At 37.3% G+C, this 19,131-nt stretch overlaps 1 protein-coding gene across 3 annotated transcripts in view; it reads left to right on the forward strand.

The window, feature by feature from the left end:
* SLC12A6 (solute carrier family 12 member 6) overlaps nt 1–19,131 on the forward strand; it is a 91,922-nt gene that overhangs the window by 44,829 nt on the left and 27,962 nt on the right. For all 3 annotated transcript variants that reach the window (XM_036735450.1, XM_036735447.1, XM_036735448.1), the window contains 2 exons: nt 5,310–5,354; nt 19,010–19,104. In XM_036735450.1, the coding sequence (XP_036591345.1) occupies nt 5,310–5,354; nt 19,010–19,104 (140 nt within the window). The remainder of the gene's footprint in view (nt 1–5,309; nt 5,355–19,009; nt 19,105–19,131) is intronic.

Raw genomic sequence — 19,131 nt, forward strand, 5'->3', positions numbered from 1 at the left:
TTCACCCCAAGTTAGCCCAGGAGAAATAATCACCAAATGTAAAATGGTGATAGTTTTAAAAAAAATGTGTAATCTGGGTACGTGTTGTGCTACACTCATGGTTGTTTTTAGTTAGCTCATATAAGTATTATTGCTTTGTGTTCAAGGCATGTATAAGTCACCCCAACATGAGAATCTGTCCATTTAGAGAGACAGGAGAAAGCTGTTTAATGTGTACTCTTCGGCACCATATTTTAGCTTATAATCCTTTTGTACCTGGTATTTGGCCAATATAGGCCCTTTGGAGTTTTATGTCCTCATGTTTCTGCCTCTTTGACTTTTGAGGAGGTGGAAATGCCTCAGGGCAAGAAGTTAGAGATCAGATGTCTAGGATTTGTTTTTTAAATAGACTCAAAGAAGTATGAGGATAAATAAATCTTCAGATGTAGGCTGATCATTGATGTTATTTATCCCATACTCTTTTTAAAGAATGCAAGAGATCTTTATGTGGAGATTGGTTGGTAACACCTGCTGTAGATTGTGAAGACACTGTGTAATGAGATAACTATAATCACATTTCGTCAACTACAGTTGTACAGTTAGTAACTGGAGGATACTACCGGTCTTGATTGGCCCTGTTTTCTCCAGCAAGGTATTTAAGTTTAGTGAAAACCAAAGGAACGGGAAAAGGCCATTCCTTTATGGAAATTAAATGTTGAGCTTTTTATGGAGAAATACTGTCCTAGAAATCAAAAAGATTTGGTTGGGTTTGAGTCCCAACTCCAGACACATGCATACTAGCTGTGTGACTATGGTCTAGTCATTTAATTTCTCAGTGCCCCAGGCTACTACTCCCAAAGACCGAGTTACAGATCAGCTTTGAATCAAGCCATTTGAAAAGGTTTTATTATGTAACTCTCTTGCAAATGATCCACAGACTTTTTGCTTGGCCCTCTAGGCATATAAGGAATTAGATAAAATTTGTATTCCTTATTAGTCACCTAGGATGAATTATTCTGAGCACACAAGGGTGTTGCACGTTTACCATATGAGATATTTTAAATTTTATTTTTCAGAGTAAGCTTGCCTGGTAATAGAAAAAAAAAAAGAGAAATGATGTTCTCAGAGTCACCTATTCAGTTTTATGTTATGCTTTTCTGGTTTTCATTTGCAACCACAATATGGGTTGTGACTAATAGTGCTATTATGAGCCAAGAACAACTTGATTTATGAAAGGTATGAAAGAATAGGAATGTTATAATCACTCTGAGGATTATGTGGCTTTAAATATGAAGTAATAAATGAGGAAGAATTTAGTGTCATTTTGACTAATGTTATCCACTCCCAATATTGGGCAAACCCGCTTATATCTGGGAATGACCTCAAATCTAAGCAGGAAAGATCAGGATAAGCTAATTCAGATAACACAATAGAAAAGTGCTTTGGCATATATCAAAAAAGGACTGTTAAATTGATTGCACAATTTGGCATATAGTATATACACATATTATAGTATGTACACATATTAATGCCCATTCTACCCAAACCCAGTGGCCAAATCTGAATTTTCCCAGGCATGTCAAGTTTCAGGGCACATTCAGACCAGAAAGAATGAACTTCCAGATTTACCCTTGTTTTAGCTCATAATATTAGTAATAATCAAATTTTGGTAGATGGACATCTATACATCAGTAATTACTGGGTAGATGTTTCTCTGCCACTGCCTAGGACAATGCCCTTTTTCATTGAAAAGATTATTGATAACACACAGGACAGGAATCACATGGTACCTACCATCTGGCATGGTTGCTGTTCTCAGCTGAAGTTAAGAGGGAAACCAAGGTGCCCACATTCCTCCACACTTCCTCTCTCAAGAAGAAAGGAAAGTTAAGTCTGATACTATAGAACCCTAAACATTACCACCAGTATTATTATTCTGAACTTAACATATCCATCTTTTGCTATGACATAAAAAGAGGGAAACTTGATTATCATATGGATATAAAGAACATTTACTGCTCAATTCAATTCCTTGTTATTTACCTTTGTCTTTTGTATTAAATTATATGCCATTTTACCTTTTGATTCATGTGCCCTTTGTATAACCTGGCATAGAAATGACATTGCTAGGGGCTTGAAACAAGATTTGGATAATCAAAATAGCAAATAAGCTTGGGAAGTAGCAAGGGGTTCCTAGAGTCCTGTGGGGGCCTTTAGTGAACATTACTGTAGCCTTACACACTTTCTGGATTTGGAATTTGCACCATTTAGTCTTAGACCATGTACAAAATACCTCAGATAACTCTTTCTGCTGATAGGTTCTGGTTAAGTATGATGTTTCTTTCCCCCACTCTCCTTTTTTGAATGTTTGATTTTAATTTATGATAATTCTAATACCAGTGAAAAGTACTGTTGAGCTTTCTCAAGAAAATAATATAAGGTTTAGTGCCCAGGTATATCTGGGTAACTAGTGTCCCCTCCCCAGCTGGTACCTCAGTAGTTGTTATCTTTGAGAAACTACAAGTCTGACTGGTTAACTTTAATATTATAACTTTAAATCAATTAAGACTGCCAAAGAAGTGACTGGTGAATTGTGCTTTGATTGTGATTTTTAATACCTGTTGCATTAGGACCTTGGTTTAGTGCCATCACTGTATTACATTCAAAGGCAGCATGGTGTGGTGTGGTTCGAAGAGTACAAGACTTGGCGTCAGTAAGCCTGGGCTGGAATCCTGGCTCACACATTAATTGGCTATGGGCCCATGGATGAATCAGTCAACCTCTTTGAGCTTCAGTTCTGTCATCTGTAGAATGGGAACAATCCTTACAGAATTGTAAGGAAAATGCTTTGTAAGCTTTCAAGTCCTATGTAAATGACAGTTATTAGACATTATCATCACCAGTTTTCTAATTGTCATTTTATTTTATTTTTAGTAGTTTTATTGATATCTTTTTATATCACATAGATTTTCCCCCATATTTCTTCCCCTCTTCTCTCCAAAAAGCCCTAGTTTTTTAAAAGAAGAAAAAAATTCATTAAAACTGAGAAGCACCTTCAAAAAAATTGACATCATAGGCATTGTTCCATACGTGTAAATCCGAACTCTACAAAGGAGCAGAAGGTGGCATCTTCTCATATGAATGTAATCGAATATTACTATGCCATAAGAAAAGACAAATAAAAAGAATTCAAAAAAGCATGGAAAGTCATCTGGAATGAATTATGTAGAACCAGGGAAACAACCTACATAATGACTACAGCAATGTAAATGGAAAGAACAAAAAAGCCAAAACTGGGTGCTGCGTAACTATAGTCATCATCCAGGTTTGGCTCTGGAAAAGAGCTGAGAAAATGTATCTTTGAGGGACAAAGGTGTCAAACAGCCCACATACTGGTAGAAACAGGTAACAAATTGATTGGTTTTGCTGAAATGTTTTTTTTTTCTCTTTTTTCCTCTTCTCTTACAAAAGTGGCTCCCTAATTAGAATAGATATATTTGAAAGTGAAAGTGATATGTCATGCAGATAAAATTGCCTTTTTTAAAAACCTTGGAAATGAGTCAGATTTTGTTTTCCTGCCAGTGATCTTTTCATTTATATTGTTATAATCATTCTGTATATTCTTTTGGTACTGCTGAGTTCACTCTGCAATAGTTCATACAAGTCTTCCCATGTTTCTCTGAACTCTTTCCTGTTTGTCACTTCTTATGGAACAATAACATTTCATCAGTACATTCACATGCCATTTCTGCACTGTCTGTTGTTGCCCACTTTATTTCTTATCCTTTGACACTACAGAAAGTGCTGCTGTGAATATATTGGTGCATATTGAACTTTTGTTTCTACTTTTAACTCACTAGGGGTAAATGCCCAATAACAATATTTGGAGGGGGGAGGGGTTCAAATTGTACAGTTTATTCACTTTTCTTACATGGCTCCAAAAAGATAACCACAACAGTCAGACCAATTCACAGGGCTAACAACATTGTATCAGCATGCCTGTCTTCCTAATGCTCCTATAACACTGACTCTTCCCAGTTGCTATAGATGTATAAACAAGAGCCATTCCTTAATACATCAAAGGAGTTCTTAAGAAAAGAAATGCAGGATATCAACAAGTATATTAAAAATGTTCCAAATCACTAACAGCAATAGAAATGCAAATTAAAATGAGTCTGAGGTTACATTTCACACCCAACAGATTGTCAAAGATGACTAAAAGAGGAATGGCAGTTACTGGAGTGACAGTGAGCGTGAAGGTGCACTAGTACATTGTTGGTGTAACTGTAAATATTGGGGCCAGCCATTCTGGAAAACTATTGAAGTGTATACAAAAAGCCATTAGTCTGTGCATTGTCTTTGACCCAGGGACCAATTGACATATGCTCCAAAGAGAGAAAAGACAAAAGGAAGAAAAATATTTATAGCAGGTTTTTGTCATGCTAAAAAAAAAAACCAACCTCAAAAGAAAGTGGGTGCCCACCTACTAGGGAATGGCTGAACAAACTGAGGCACTAATAGAGTATTACTTCACTGCAGGAATGACCAAGGGTTAGTATTTAGAGAAATCTGGGAAGACTCATATGAACTAATACAGAGTGAAGTAAGCAAAATCAGGAGAACAATTTGTACAGTGACCTATCATGACTTCAGAAGACGTGACAATGAAGCAAGCATTCCATCTCTAGGCAGACGGTTAATGGATTATAGGTATAGAATGAGATATACCTTTTCAGACACAACCAATATGTAAATTTGTCTTCTTTTACTATATGTGTTTTATGAAGTAAGGTTTTTATTTTGTAGGGGAAGAGTTGGGAGAGTAGGAGGTTAATGATACAGATTTTTAATAAACAATAGAGATTTGTGTTTTCACATTCAACCCTCTTTTTCTGTTCTTTGTATGTGGAAATGTTCATGTTTGATGATGTTAATTTAATTTTAAAAAATTTGGGAATAAAGTATTGAATGTTGCTGGGTTTTTCCATCTTTGCCATTTTGCGCGAGGTATGAAGTGAAACAATGGAATTTTTAAATATGCATTTCTGAAGCATGTTTTCGTATGTTTATTTGTAGTTTGAAATTCTTCTTGGGAAAACTCTTTTTTCATATCCTCTGACCTCCAGAGGGTTGGTCTAGTCATTTACTTTCAATCTCAACTCATTTTTCTTTTCTTTTTTTAACTGAGAAACAATTGTAACATTCAGACTTTCCATGACTTTGTTTTATTTTGTTAATGTATTTTGGGGGAGGTTATTAACATTTGCTCATTTCTTTGTTTTCTTTTTGTCATTCATTTTTCCTTTTCTTTTTGATTGTTTGTTTTTCAGACCCAAGTCAGAACTCCATCACAGGAGAACACAGCCAGCTGCTAGGTACAGTATTGCTGAGGGGACCACCTTCTCTCTATGGTCCTCCCTGCCTATACTAACCTGGACGTTTGAGAACTTGTGAATTGAGTTCCCTCACTAAATCTCTTTTTTTCTTCTTTCTTTCCTTTCTCACCATTTCCAACTTTATTGCTTTCATAGCCATCATTTAGTAAGGGTTCTTGGAGATCATCTTGCACCTTGGTTGTTAAGCCTCAGTTTGTCTATATTTAGAAAACCAGTTCGTTAGTGATCTTTTTCCAGAGTCTATAGTTAGAGAGAAAATTGTGGGAGTTAGAATTCCTTTGTTCCAATATAATCCTAAAAGGAGTCTATTGTTGGTTGTTCCAAATAGAAGGGGAGAAGACAAGTACTGCATGATATCCTGAACTTTGCAACTGCCTTACTTTGTGACTATTTGATGGGTGTTTTATTGTTGTTGTTGTTTTAGGTACTTTCATTTTAATGTTTGAAAGTGTTTTATAAAGAACATTATCTTAAACAATCCTTAGCTATTTATGTTTCCCATTCTATTCCAAGAAGGATGGCATGGTGAAATTGGGGGAAAATTAGCAGGATTTCAGAACTAGTACCTTTTTGGATATTCACAGAGAAAGGTTGGGATTCAGGGGTGGGGGACATGCAGCCTCGAGGTCACATGTGGCCCTCTAGGGCTTCAAGTGCAGCTCTTTGACTGAATCCCAACTTTACAGAACAAATCCCCTTAATAAAAGGATTTGTTCTGTAAAACCTGGACTCAGTCAAAAGGCTGTACCCGGTGACCTAGGAGGTCACAGGTTCCCCTCCCCTGGATATACAGAAAGTGTGCGAAGTGGAGGATACAGCTGATACATTCTTTATTTCTATTAAAAAGTCTCAGAATTTGACGTAAAAACTAAGATACTAGTGCCTTTTCCTTATTTTCTCATTTTTTGTTCAGGGAACACATTGTTAAGCAAATGTATATGTCATACAAATTGGTTTAAACATATCTCTGGACTTTAGAAAGTTGGTACCATCTCTTTTCCACGCACTGAATTAAAAGTCAGAAGACCTGAATTTGGATCCTGCCTCTACTATTTATCAGTCATTTAACTTTAGTCTCTTCTCCCCTCAGAGCTTAGGTTACCAGTCTTTAAAATGGGGAGCTGTCTTGCTCTGCCTCCCCCACAGGGTGTTTCTAAGGATCAAAGGAGATCATAGATTCTAAGTGTTTTAAAAACTGTAAAACTCTACATATAAGTATGGTGGTATCTCTAGGGCAATTTTTCTTGAATGGTGTTCTTTTTCAAAATTTTAATTTTGGAAATAGTTTCAGTTTAAACAACTCTTTTTTTCTCCTCTCACCTTGCTCTGCCTCCCCCCCCTCCCCATTGAAAAAAGAAGAAAAACAAAACCCTTGCTTCAAATACACAGTCAAACAAAACAAATTCCCACATTGGGTGTGTCCACAAATGTATCTACTTTTGCATCTGGAGTCCATCACCTGTCTTTCAGGAGATAGGGAGCATACATCATCTTCATGCCTCCCACTTAAAATTGTAATTGGTCATCGCATTGTATTTATTGTATAAATTGTTCTAGTTCTGCTCACTTCAGTCTCTATCAGTTCATACAAGTCTTCCTAGATTTTCCTGAAATTATCTCTTTTCATCATTTTTTATGATGCAATAGTATTCCATTACATTCATATACCGTAAGTTTTTCAGCCATTCCCCAATTGTTGAGCACCCCCTTAGTTTGCAGTTTTTTGCCAGTAATGAAAGAGTTGCCATAAATGTTTTTGTAAGCATGAGTCCTTTGCCCATTTCTTTTATCTCTTTGGGATATTGCTTAGTGTGAATATCTGGGCCAAAGAATATGTACAGTTTAGTAACTGAGTATAGTTCCAAATGGCTTTCTAAAATGACTAAACCAATTGAGAAGTCCACCAACAGTGTATTAATGTGCCTTTTTCCACAAATCCTCCAACAGTTGCATTTTCTTTTTTTTTAATCAACTTTGCCAATTTGCTACGTGGAATCTCAGACTTTGCTTTAGTTTTTGTGTTCTCTAATTAGTTATTTGGAGTAATTTTTCCATATGGCTGTTGATAGCTTGGATTTCTTCCTTTGAAAACGAAAAGTTCAAATCCATTGACCCTTTATCAACTGGGAAATGACCCTTATAATACTTGTCATATATCCATTTAGAACTTTACCTTAGTACATGGTATGAGTTTTTCTTTAACCCAGTATCTGCCAAGCTGCTTTCCAGTTTTCTAAGCAGTTTTTTTTCCAGATAGTAAGTCCTTAATCCAGTAGCTGAAGTCTTTGAGTTTATTGCATATTAGCTTTGTTTTCTTCTGCATGTTGTATATTTGATACATTCCACTGGTGACCTCTCAAATTTTTAACCTGTATCAAATCATTCTGATGATTTCTGCATTATAGTATTGTATGAGATCCCGTATTGATAAACCTCCTCTCTTCCTAATTTTTTTCATTATTTCCCTTGAGATTCTTGCCCTGCAGCAGTTCCTAAATGGTGGTATTTAGAAACCTGATGTTCTGTGTGATGGGGCAGGGGTTCTGTGAGAAAAGGTTAATGTTTACAGTATTTTCCATTTAAAAATTAAATATTAGTGGACTTATGCACGTGTATTTATGGGCCAAGAACTATATGTATGTGTGTGTGTATACATATATATATATATACATATACATATATACATATACATGTATATATATCAAAATACTTGTATGTTTTAATTTTTCAATGTAAGAATGATTCTTTTTTTTCTATTTGATCCTAAGATTTTTCCATACTTACAAACTGGACATCATATTGCCTCTATCTCAGGAACATAAATCCATGAAAGGCTTTTCAAGAAATAGCTTAAATTAGTTTCCTAGTAAATATAAAACGAAGGCACATTGAAGAGGGGAAAGAGGACTTGTCTATTGCTAACCCAGTAGACTTGAGGAGTAGGCACAATGCCATACACATCACTGGTGCATGATATTGGGTAAACTGCAGATAAACTTTAGGGTGTATGTGTATGTTTTAGGAGCGTTTTCTGTTTCCTTAGTGTTGGCCAAATGTGTAGATGATACTGCCTTTCCTATGAAAGAGTAAACCCCAGACATTAATCGCTTTTGGTTACTAACAGTTGCATAAAACTCCTAACCATTTGGAGCACTTAATCAGTCTTCTGGCCAATTCTCAGGTAATTCCATCTCTCCACTTTGAATAACTGACCTATGTTTGTTGCGGTAGACTATCCTCTCCCTTGTAATGACTCCCCGAGAGTAGGGCTGACATGGTGTGATTATTGTATTCTTTGCCTTGTAAGGGACTGCTGCAGCTGTAGGATCATAATCCCTAAGAGAATGATTATTTAAAGAACTATGAAATCTAGGGGCTGCAGTTGCTAGATAAAAGTCAATGATAGTTATTGTTGGGCTTTTCATGTATCCTGGTATTTTCTCCCTAAAGGGGCCTCAGTGATTGGCAATACAAGTCTTGATAGCTGTCTGTGATGTTCCTATTTGGGGGTAGCTTAGCCCTATTAGATGAAGAACCAATTCACTTGCTAAACATCACATGTCAAATTGTATTTATAATAGTCCCTTTCATTCCTTCTTTTTTTTTTGTTTTTTGACAGCAAGGTACAGTCTTTTCCCTATAACTGTTGTTTCTCCTGTGACTCACCATGCCTCTTCCACAAGTCCCAGGGATGGGCTAAGGGAAAACTCAAAAGATGGAAGGGTAAAGCTGCCAGCGGGATCATTTATAGAAGTATGTAGCAAGCAGAGTGAGGTTTCAAAAGAAGGAAGTTAAGTTTGAAGCTGACTATGATTAAGATCATCTTAAGAAATATTTCCTAGCCAACAAGGTCCATGCCAAGACAGGTAAAAGTACTAGCTTAGGGGCAGCTGGGTGGCACAGTGAGTAGAGCACCAGCCCTGGAGTCAGAAGGACCTGAGTTCAAGTGTAGCATCAGACACTTGACACACTTACTAGCTGTGTGACCTTGGGCAAGTCACTTAACCCCAAATGCCCTGCCTTCCCCCCTCAAAAAAAAAAAGTACTAGCTTAGTGATTCTGAGCCAAAATGATTGCTGAGGAATGGGGAGTGAGACTTTAAGGGACATTTCTAAAGTTGTTCCATTAGACAATGGACTCAGTAATTTTTCCTATTTAATATGTAATCATGTCTTTTTAAACAGCCCAAACATTAGCTGGGTAAGGAAAGAAGATAAAACAATAAAATGGAGTTGCTATAGGTTTCTCTTTTTAGAGGTGTAGACCATTTTTGACCACTTCCTGTTATCTTTCTATGTCTAAGAAAGCTATTTTTAGATGGGCTGTCATTCAAATTCTAGCATTCTAGAGCTAGAAGGGCCTCCAGAGGCCATCCAGGCCAACCCTCTTATTTTACAGATGATGAACTGAGGCCCAGAGAAATCGTGTGAATTGCTTAAGGTTAAACAGTAAATAAGATCCAAACCAAGGTCCTTTGACTTCAAATCCAGTGTTCTTTTCTATTCTGTGATGCTGCTTCTGTTTAACTCTTTGTCCCTCGGTGATTGAGCATGACTTTTAAAAAAAATTATAGAGCTTCTTATATTTCATAAAGGCCACTTTCTGTTTTTCTTTAGAGGCACAGTAGAAAATTAGGTTTGGGTTCATTTGAAATCAGCCACATACTCATCAACTAGAGAGTATCTAGCCATTGCTTTTCAATTGACTTTAATGGAAACGTATTTTTTTGTTGTTTTTGGAGAGAATGAAGAGAATGGTGGACTTACAACAATGTAAAATTGCTTATTACAATGAAACAAGCCTTTGAAAAATGATGTCAAAGAGAAAGCAATACTTCCATTTAAATTATGCCATAATAATTCACAAAGTAAAAAGGCAAAACTGAAAATAGGAAATATGATGATTGCTTGGGCAGGGGAAGGGCAGGTGCTCTTCAAGATGTAGGAGAAAAAAGACTTAGGATTATTTACAGAACCCTTAGATCTCTCTATCTCTCTCTCTATCTCTATATATCTAATCAATATTATGTCTATTTTTATATTGGTATGAATATGTACATATGTATTTATACCTATATCTTTCTATATAGAGAGATATCCAGTGGTGGGATTTAAATGAATTAACAACCTGTCCTCCACGGAACTGTGGTGGGCACAGGACCCACCCCTGCTAACAACTGGTTCCCTGAACTCAACCTAAAATTAGGTACCAGTTCTACTGAACTAGTGCGAACCAGCTGAATCCCACCACTGGAGGTATCTATATGTAGATATCTGTGTATCAATCAAGAGATATCTAGACTTAGATCTCTCTATAGATAGATAGATACACACACATAGGCATACCTCGGAGATATTGTGGGTTTGGTTCCAGACCTCTGCAATGAAGTGAATATTATAATAAAGTGAATCACAAATTTTTGAGGCATATAAAAGTTATGTTTACACTACACTGTAGTCTATTAAGTGTGTAACAGTATTATGTCGAAAATAATTTACATACCTTAATTTTAAAATACTTTATTGCTAAAAAATGCTAACCAGCATCTGAGCCTTCAGTGAATCATAATCTTTTTGCCAGTGGAAGGTCTTGCTTCCATATTGATGGTGGCTGACTGATTAGGGTGGTGGTTGCTGAAGGTTGAGGTGACTGTGGCAATTTCTCAAAATAAGACAGTAATGAAGTTTGCCACATCAGTTGACTCTTCCTTTCACTTGAATGTTTTGAGGCCATTGTAGGGTTAATGAGTGGCCTAATTTCAATATTGTGTATCTCAAGGAATAGGGAGACCTGAGGAGAGGGAGAGAGATAGAATGACCTGTCAGTGGAGCAGTCAAAACATACACAACATTTATCAGTTAAATTCGCCGTCTTATATAGATGCAGTTTGTGGCACCCCAAAATAATTACAATAGTAATATCAAAGATCACTTATCACAGATCACCATAATAGATATAATAATAATGAAAAAGTTTGAAATATTGTGAGAATTACCGAAATGTGACAGAGAAGAGATACGAGTACTGTTGGAAAAATGGTGCTGGTGGACTTACACGATGCAGGGTTGCCACAAACCTTCAATTTGTAAAAAATGCAATATCTGTAAAGCACAGTTAAGTGAAGCACATTAAAACAAAGTATGACCACATATCTACAGAGATAGGTAGATAGATAGATAGATAGATAGATAGATAAAATGATACTCAGGTTCTGTTACTGGTAGATTAACAGGGTAAGGGAGAAGATAAGTTTCTCTCTGCAACAATTTCAGTAAAATGCTATTGCCCTTACCTCCTTCTGTGGCTGGTCTTAGACATTAGAAAAGCCTCTTGAAAACTTCCCTTGCTACTTCCCTTTTCTATCTTTAAAATGGAAAGACAAATATTTGTAAAACCTTTGAAAGATACTATATGACGAGTCTGGTCAGATCAGATCTGCTGTACCTCCCACCCATATAGTGAGAAAAAATTTACATTTTTAGAATAACATAAACTCTATCAGAATAATAATATTAATTATTTTTTACTGTCCCTTTTCTGTTTTTGTCCTCAAAGTTTTGTTGTTGTTCTGGTCCGTGAGTGTATTGTGTGGTGTTCTTTTATTCCTGCTTTCTTTGCTTCCTATCATTTCATATACATCTTTCCATTTTTCTTTATATTCTTCATATTTGTCATTTTTAATGGCATAATAATATTCCACGAGAATGATAAACCACCTCAGAGGGATTTTTTTCTAAAGGTACTTCCTATCATATCTCATATTCTTTTTAGTGTACTTGATATTGGAAGGATACTGTGGTACCGTAGAAAGGGTACAGGGTTTGGAATCAGAAGACCTCAGTTCAAATTCTGGTTCTACTGTGTGACCTTGGGCAAGTGGTTTTATCTCTCTGAGCCTCATTTTCTCTCTGAACCTCAGTTTCTTCATGTGTAAAGTGCAGAGGGGTGAACTTTAAAGTCCCTTCTGATTCATAATCTAATGATATACTTATTTCTAGATAGGAAAAAGAAGTGAAAAAGAAAACAGATGAGAGAGACAAAATACCAGAAGAGTGAAAAGCAGTGTAGAATGAAATCTCTTCCAACGTGTACCCATTCCAATTTATTTTAACATATACCAAATTTTTCATAACAGTGAGACACCATGTGCTGTGATGGAAAAGTCAAGCCATAAAGCATTTATTAAAAAGCAAATGACAGTCCCTGCTCTGAAGGAGCATACAGGCTAATGAGGGAAACAACATGCAAATAACTATGTACATGCAGGATAAACTGGGCATGATCAGCAAAGGAAAGGCACTAACGTTACAGGGGATCAAGGAAGGCTTCTTATAGAGATGGGATTTTAGCTATGATTTGAAGGAAGCCAGGGGATCCAGGAGGTGGGGGTGAGAAGGGGGGGAGTTCCAAGCATGGAGGATAGTCAATGGAAATGCCCAGAGTTGGGAGATAGAGGATCTTGTTCAAGGAATGGCAAGAGGCCCAGTGTCACTGCATCACAGGTTATTTGTAGCGGAAGAAGGTGCAAGAAGTCTGGAAAGATAAGAGGGGCCAGGTTATGAAGGACTTTAAAAGCCAAACAGGATTTTACATTGATCTTGGAGGTGACAGGGAGCCGCTGGAGTCTGTTGAATTGTAGAGTGACGTGGTTGGATTCCTCTCTGTAAAACTTATGATCAGATGCTATTCTTCATCTGTAAAATATAAATAACATTTTCACTTCCTACCTCATAGGATAGTTGTGAGGAAATTAATTGTAAACTATATAAAAAAATTATAACCTACATTCATTATAGGATCATAGATTTAGAGCTTTGAGAGACCTCAGAATCCAATCCTCTTGCTTAACAGAGGAGGAAATGGTTCCAAATAGAACAGGGGTTGAAGTGTTATGACATCCGTAGTTTACAGATGGGGAAACTGGAGGTCAGAAGTGATTTGCCAATGGTCACAATATCAAAATTTACATTTACCCTCAGGTCTCCATAAATTAATACTCTTTCTATTCATATGTATATATATATATGATATATGCATATATCATATACATACATGTCATATGTTTATATCAAGATACAAATTTATATGAAAATATAATCCATATATTTATATGAAAATATACAAATATATTTCATTTATGTGCACACATATTTCCATATTATTGTAGTATGCATATAGTACTACAGATATGTAGACTTGACTCTGAGGGAGTCTGATTCTAAGAGTGTCACATTTATATTAAGTCTATAATATGTATATATACATATGCACATAGTATAATACATATATATGCAAATACATTTAAGTATATAAATAGCATTGATTGCAGATACCTTCTCCATACTTGCTTTATAGAATCAGAGGTTAGGAATATCCTCCCAATTTCATTTGGAAACATATTCCTGAACACCTCTCTTGCTGCTACCGCAAGCCTACTTCACTTGTTTATCTTTTTGCCTAACTTAGGCACATCATAGGAGAGATGTGCTGGTAAATATTTAACAATCAGCTCTCCAAAAAGAGGAAGGAAAAGACTGTACACACAGCACTCTTAACTTTAATCTGCATCATTAATTTTCTCTCCATCATTGTAACAACAATGTTGCTAGCAGCTGCTGTGGGGGCATAAGGCCAACAACACCAGCACACAGGAGGGCTGCTAGCACAGGTTCTTTGATATGCTTTTCTAGGGAAAGAGACTTCAAGGAGTTAATAATCTCACTTTAATCAAACATACATATATCATTCACTTAGTCCAAGGGAAAAAGTCAGCACTCTGACCTTCACAGAAACTACAAACAGAAATTACAAGCAGAAATTATGAACAGAGCAAAATAACACAAATAAATAGACAGGCTTCTCTCTATCTGACCATAACAATACATGTACAGTTACTAGAGGGAGAAGCACCAACATCTGGGTTTTCAAAGCCAGGGGCTCCAGCAGCTACCCAGAGGATAATCTGATCAAATCACACTACACTCTTCCAGTGAGTGAGCCCCAAACAAAATACTAACCTCTGAGTCTATATACCCTGTTCAGGGTCAAAGGGCATCACAACCACAGGACTCAAACCTGTGTGAACTAGGCTTTCCCTTGAGGTAAGCAGGTCATCAAAGACTCCCGATTTAATCAAAGAAACAAAGGCCAGACTCATCAAAGGCACTTGATTACAACAGTGCTTCAAAAGAGAAAACAGTAAAAAAGTCCCACCCTAATTACCAATACAGTAATCAGACATTTTCTCTGGCTATTCTCCAAGCCTAGAATGCTCTCCTTCCTCATCTCTGCCTACTATGTACCAGGCACTGTGCATACACTGAGCATACAAAGAAAGGCTAGCAGTAGTGCCTGACCTCAAGGATTTTACAATCTAGTGGAGAAGACAACAAGCAAACAGTTATGTACATACAAGCTTATGGGATAAATGGGGGAAAATAACAAAAGGAAGGCACTAGAATTAAGAGAGATTTGAAAAGGTTTCCTGTAGAAGGTGGGATTCTAGTTGGGACTTGAAGGAAGCCAGGAGATGAAGATGAGGAGGAAGCATATTCCAGGCATAGGGAATAACCAGAGAAAATGCCAGAGCCAAGAGATGGAGAGTCTTGTTCATGGAATAGCTAGGAGGCCAGTTTCACCAGTTCAAAGAGTATTGGGGGAATGGTATAGAGTATAAGAAGACTAGGGGTAAGGGCTAGATTATGAAGAGCTTCGAATGCCAAACAAAGCATTTTATATGTAGTCCTGGAGGCAATAGGGGGCCACAGGAGTTTATTGAGTAGGGAGGTGACATGATGAGACCTGAACTTTAGGAAAATCATTTTGGTGGCCAAATAGAAGACAGATTGGAGTGGGGAGAGAGATAGGCAGACCACTAGCAGGCTATTGCAATAGTCCAGGCATGAAGTGATGAGGGCCACCACTAGAGTGGTGGCAATTTCAGAGGACAGAAGGGGGCGTATTCAAGCAATATTGCAAAGGTGAAATTGATAGGCCTTGGCAATAGCTTGGATATGGAGGGTAAGAGATAGTGAAGGGTCCAGGACGACCCTTAGGTCTCCTATGAGCCTGGGAAACTGAGAGGATGGTGGTGCTCTTGAAAGTAATAGGGAAGTTTGGAAGGGGGAGAGGTTTTAGGGGAAAAGATGATGAATTCTTTTTTTGACATGTTGGGTTTAAGATGTCTTCTGGAATCCAGTTTGAGATGTCTGAAAAGCACTTGAAGTTGTGAGACTGGAGGACAGCAGAAATGTTAGAGCTAGACAGGTAGAGCTCATCAGTAAAGAGATGACAATTAAATCCATGGGAGCTGATGAGATCACCAAATAAAGTAGTATAGAGAAAGAAAAGAAGAGGGTCCAGGATAGAACCCTCTGGAGTATGACCTGGATGAGGAATCGGCAAAGGAGGCTGAGAAGGAAAGGTCAGATAGCAGGAGAACCAGAAGAGTGATTTCTCTAAAACCTAGAGAGAATACAGTATCAGGGAAAAGGGAGGGTGATTGACAGTATCAAAGGCTGCAGAAAGTTTAAGAAGGTTAAAGGTTAAGAAAAGGCCGTTGGATTTGGCATTTAGTAGATCTCTGGTAACTTTGGAGAGAGCAGTTTTGGTGGAATGGTGAAGCCAGATTGAAAGGGGTTAAGAAGAGACTGAGGGGAGAGGAAATGGAGGCATCAACTGTAGATGTCCTTTTCAAGTTTTGCCACAAAGGGAAGAAGAGATAGAGGATGATAGCGGGGATGGAAAGATCAAGGAAGGTTTTTTTTCCCAATTTCTAACATTTTTATTTAAAGTTTTGAGTTTCAAATTCTATCCTTCCCTCCCTCTCCCTCCTCCCTGAGATGGTAAGCAATCAGATATAGGTTATACATGTGCACTTATGTAAAACATTTCCATATTAATCGTTTTGTACAAGAAGACTCAAATAAAAGAAAAAAAAGAAAGAAAGAAAGTGAAAAATATCATGCTTCAGTTTCTATTCAATTAACAGTTCTTTCTCTGGAGGCAGATAGTATGCTTCACCATCAGTCTTTTGGGATTGTCTTAAATCATTGTATTGCCGAGCATAGCTAAGTCCCTTACAATTCTACATTAAACAATATTACTCTTACTGTGTACAACATAGATGTTCCCTTGGTTCTATTCACTTCACTATGCATTTTCATGTAAATCTTTCCAAGTTTTTCTGAAACCATCCTGCTTACTATTTCTTATAGCACAATAATATTCCATCACAATCATGTCACAGCTTGTTTAGCCATTCCCCCAATTGATGGGCATCCCTTCAATTTCCAATTCTTAGCCACCACAAAGAGAATCGCTATAAATATTTTTGTACAAATAGGTCCTTTTCCCTTTTTTTGGATAACTTTGACATATAGACCTATCAGTGATATTGCTGTATCAAAGAGTGTGCACAATTTTATAGCCCTTTGGGCATAGTTCCAGATTGCTCTCCAGAATGGTCGGATCAATTCGAACTCCACCAGCAATGCATTAGTGTCCCAATTTTCCACAATCTCTCCAACATCTAACATTTTCCTTTTTTGTCATATTAGCCACTTTGATAGATGTGAGGTGGTACCTCAGAGTTGTTTTAATTTGCATTTCTCTGATCAATACTGATTTAAGGCATTTTTCCATATGACTATAGACAGCTTCAACTTCTTTGTCTGAAAACTGCAAGGGAGGGTTTTTTGAAGATGTTGGAGACAGGTATGTTTGTAGGCAATAGGGAAGCAGTTAATAGGCAGAAAGATTGAAGATAAGTGGGTGTGGTGATTTAAAAGGAGGCAGTCTGTTGAAGGAAATAAGATAGATTGGGACAATGAGACATAACTTCATGGAAGTGAAATATTAAAGGAGAAGTTGATTTAGGTGAGAAGTATAGTGTATAAAGATTAAAGAATGGCAAAATTGAGATGTTTTAACTTTATCCTGCTGGCAAAAATTTTAGAAAGTTGTTGAACATTGGGGACTGGTAATGTGGGGTAACCTTGAACAGAGCTGTCAGCCTAATACTAGGACTGATTTTCTTCCATCACTCAGTGGCAAAATGTACATAATATTTTATTACCTAAGGAAGTAGTAGTTTGGTTAAAGTCAGCGTACCATTGATACAGAAGTATAAACAGACTGGCATTTAAACTGGCTGTGTGAGAAAATCTTCCATTTCAGTGTGGAATAAAAAGAATATGGGAAGAATCTCAAAGCAAGGGGAAAGAGCCTGGGCTTGGTGTCAGGAAATATGTCTGTGACTTAACTAGCTGTGTGACTATGGACAGATCCCTTTAAGGCTCAGTGGCATCTTTTGGGGGGCGGGAAGGCAAGGCAATTGGGGTTAAGTGACTTGCTCAAGGTCACACAGGTAGTATGTCAGGTGTCTGAGGTCACATTTGAACTCAGGTCCTCTTGATTCCATGGCCGGTGGTCTACTCACTGTGCCACCAAGCTGCCCCCCCCCCCTTTTTTTAAGGCTCATTAGCATCCTCTGCCAAATTGGGCAAAATACCTGATTGTACCTCCCAGGGCTATTTTAAGGCTCAAATGAGATAATGTTTGTATAGTGTATTGCTGTTGTAAATAAACTCATAGGCCTCTTTGAAGCCTAGTATGTGTTTTTCTGCATGGATTTGTTATGTAAAGTCCTGGGGGTATCACAAATTTTTTTTTTTAAGGATATAACCTGGGATTATTTTTTAAAAAAAGTAATTTGTTGTTAAGTGACTTAAATCTGAGACAAAAGATTTTTGCCCACCAGTAATAACAGGATAAAGTTAGCCATAGTTAACACAGTGCCTCACACGTCCCATTGTAGGGATCATCAAAAGCTTGATGATTAAGGATGACACAGAGCAAGCAATATGATGTGTGGAAAGAGCCAGATTCTAATCTCACTGCAACACTTACTAGTTGTGTTTCTGGGCCTCAGTTTTTTCATCTGCAACAGAGACAAGTTACAATAGAATGCTGGACCTGGAATCAAGAAGATCTGAGTTCAAATCCGGCCTCAGATACTTCCTAGCTATGTGACCTTGGACGAATCACTCAATCTCTGCCTCAGTTTCCTCAACTATAAAATGGGAATAATAATAATAGTACCTACCTCAAAGGGTTGTTGTGAGGATCAAATGAGATTTTTATAAAGGCACTTAGCACAGTGCCTGGCACATAGGAGGTACTATATAATACTGATTCCCTTTCTTCACCTTCCCTTCAAGAATGGGGATAATACTTGAACTAGCAAATTCATAGGACTGTTGTGAAGAAAGCACATTGTAAAACTTAAAGCACTGTGCAAATGTGAGATGGCTGTTGTTACCGCGTAGGTGACTGGATGATGGGTCTCTGAGGTTTCATTTTCTGAGGGTCTTCCCAACAGCTGCCTGGAGAATCGTTGGAGTGATTTATGTTCAGTACTTGATTCTTATGTACTCTCATTATCCGAGGAAAAATCCTATTCTCTGATCTTTGGCATCCTTGAATAAGAACTTGCTCACCACTGTTTCTTATTAGGAAATATGTTTTACATGTCACAGCAGTTGCACTAACTTGCCGGTGTATACCTGTGGCATCTGAATCCCACTAAGAAACTCATTAGGTTTTTTTCACTTTTTTTTTTTTCTTTAAAACAGATGATGGGCATAAGAAAGCTCGAAATGCTTATCTCAACAACTCCAATTTTGAAGAGGGGGATGAATATTTTGACAGAAACCTGGCACTCTTTGAGGTAATAGTTGACAGAAAACTAGAGATA

The sequence above is a fragment of the Trichosurus vulpecula genome, chromosome 8 (genome assembly GCF_011100635.1).
Source record: "Trichosurus vulpecula isolate mTriVul1 chromosome 8, mTriVul1.pri, whole genome shotgun sequence".
NCBI lineage: Eukaryota > Metazoa > Chordata > Mammalia > Diprotodontia > Phalangeridae > Trichosurus > Trichosurus vulpecula.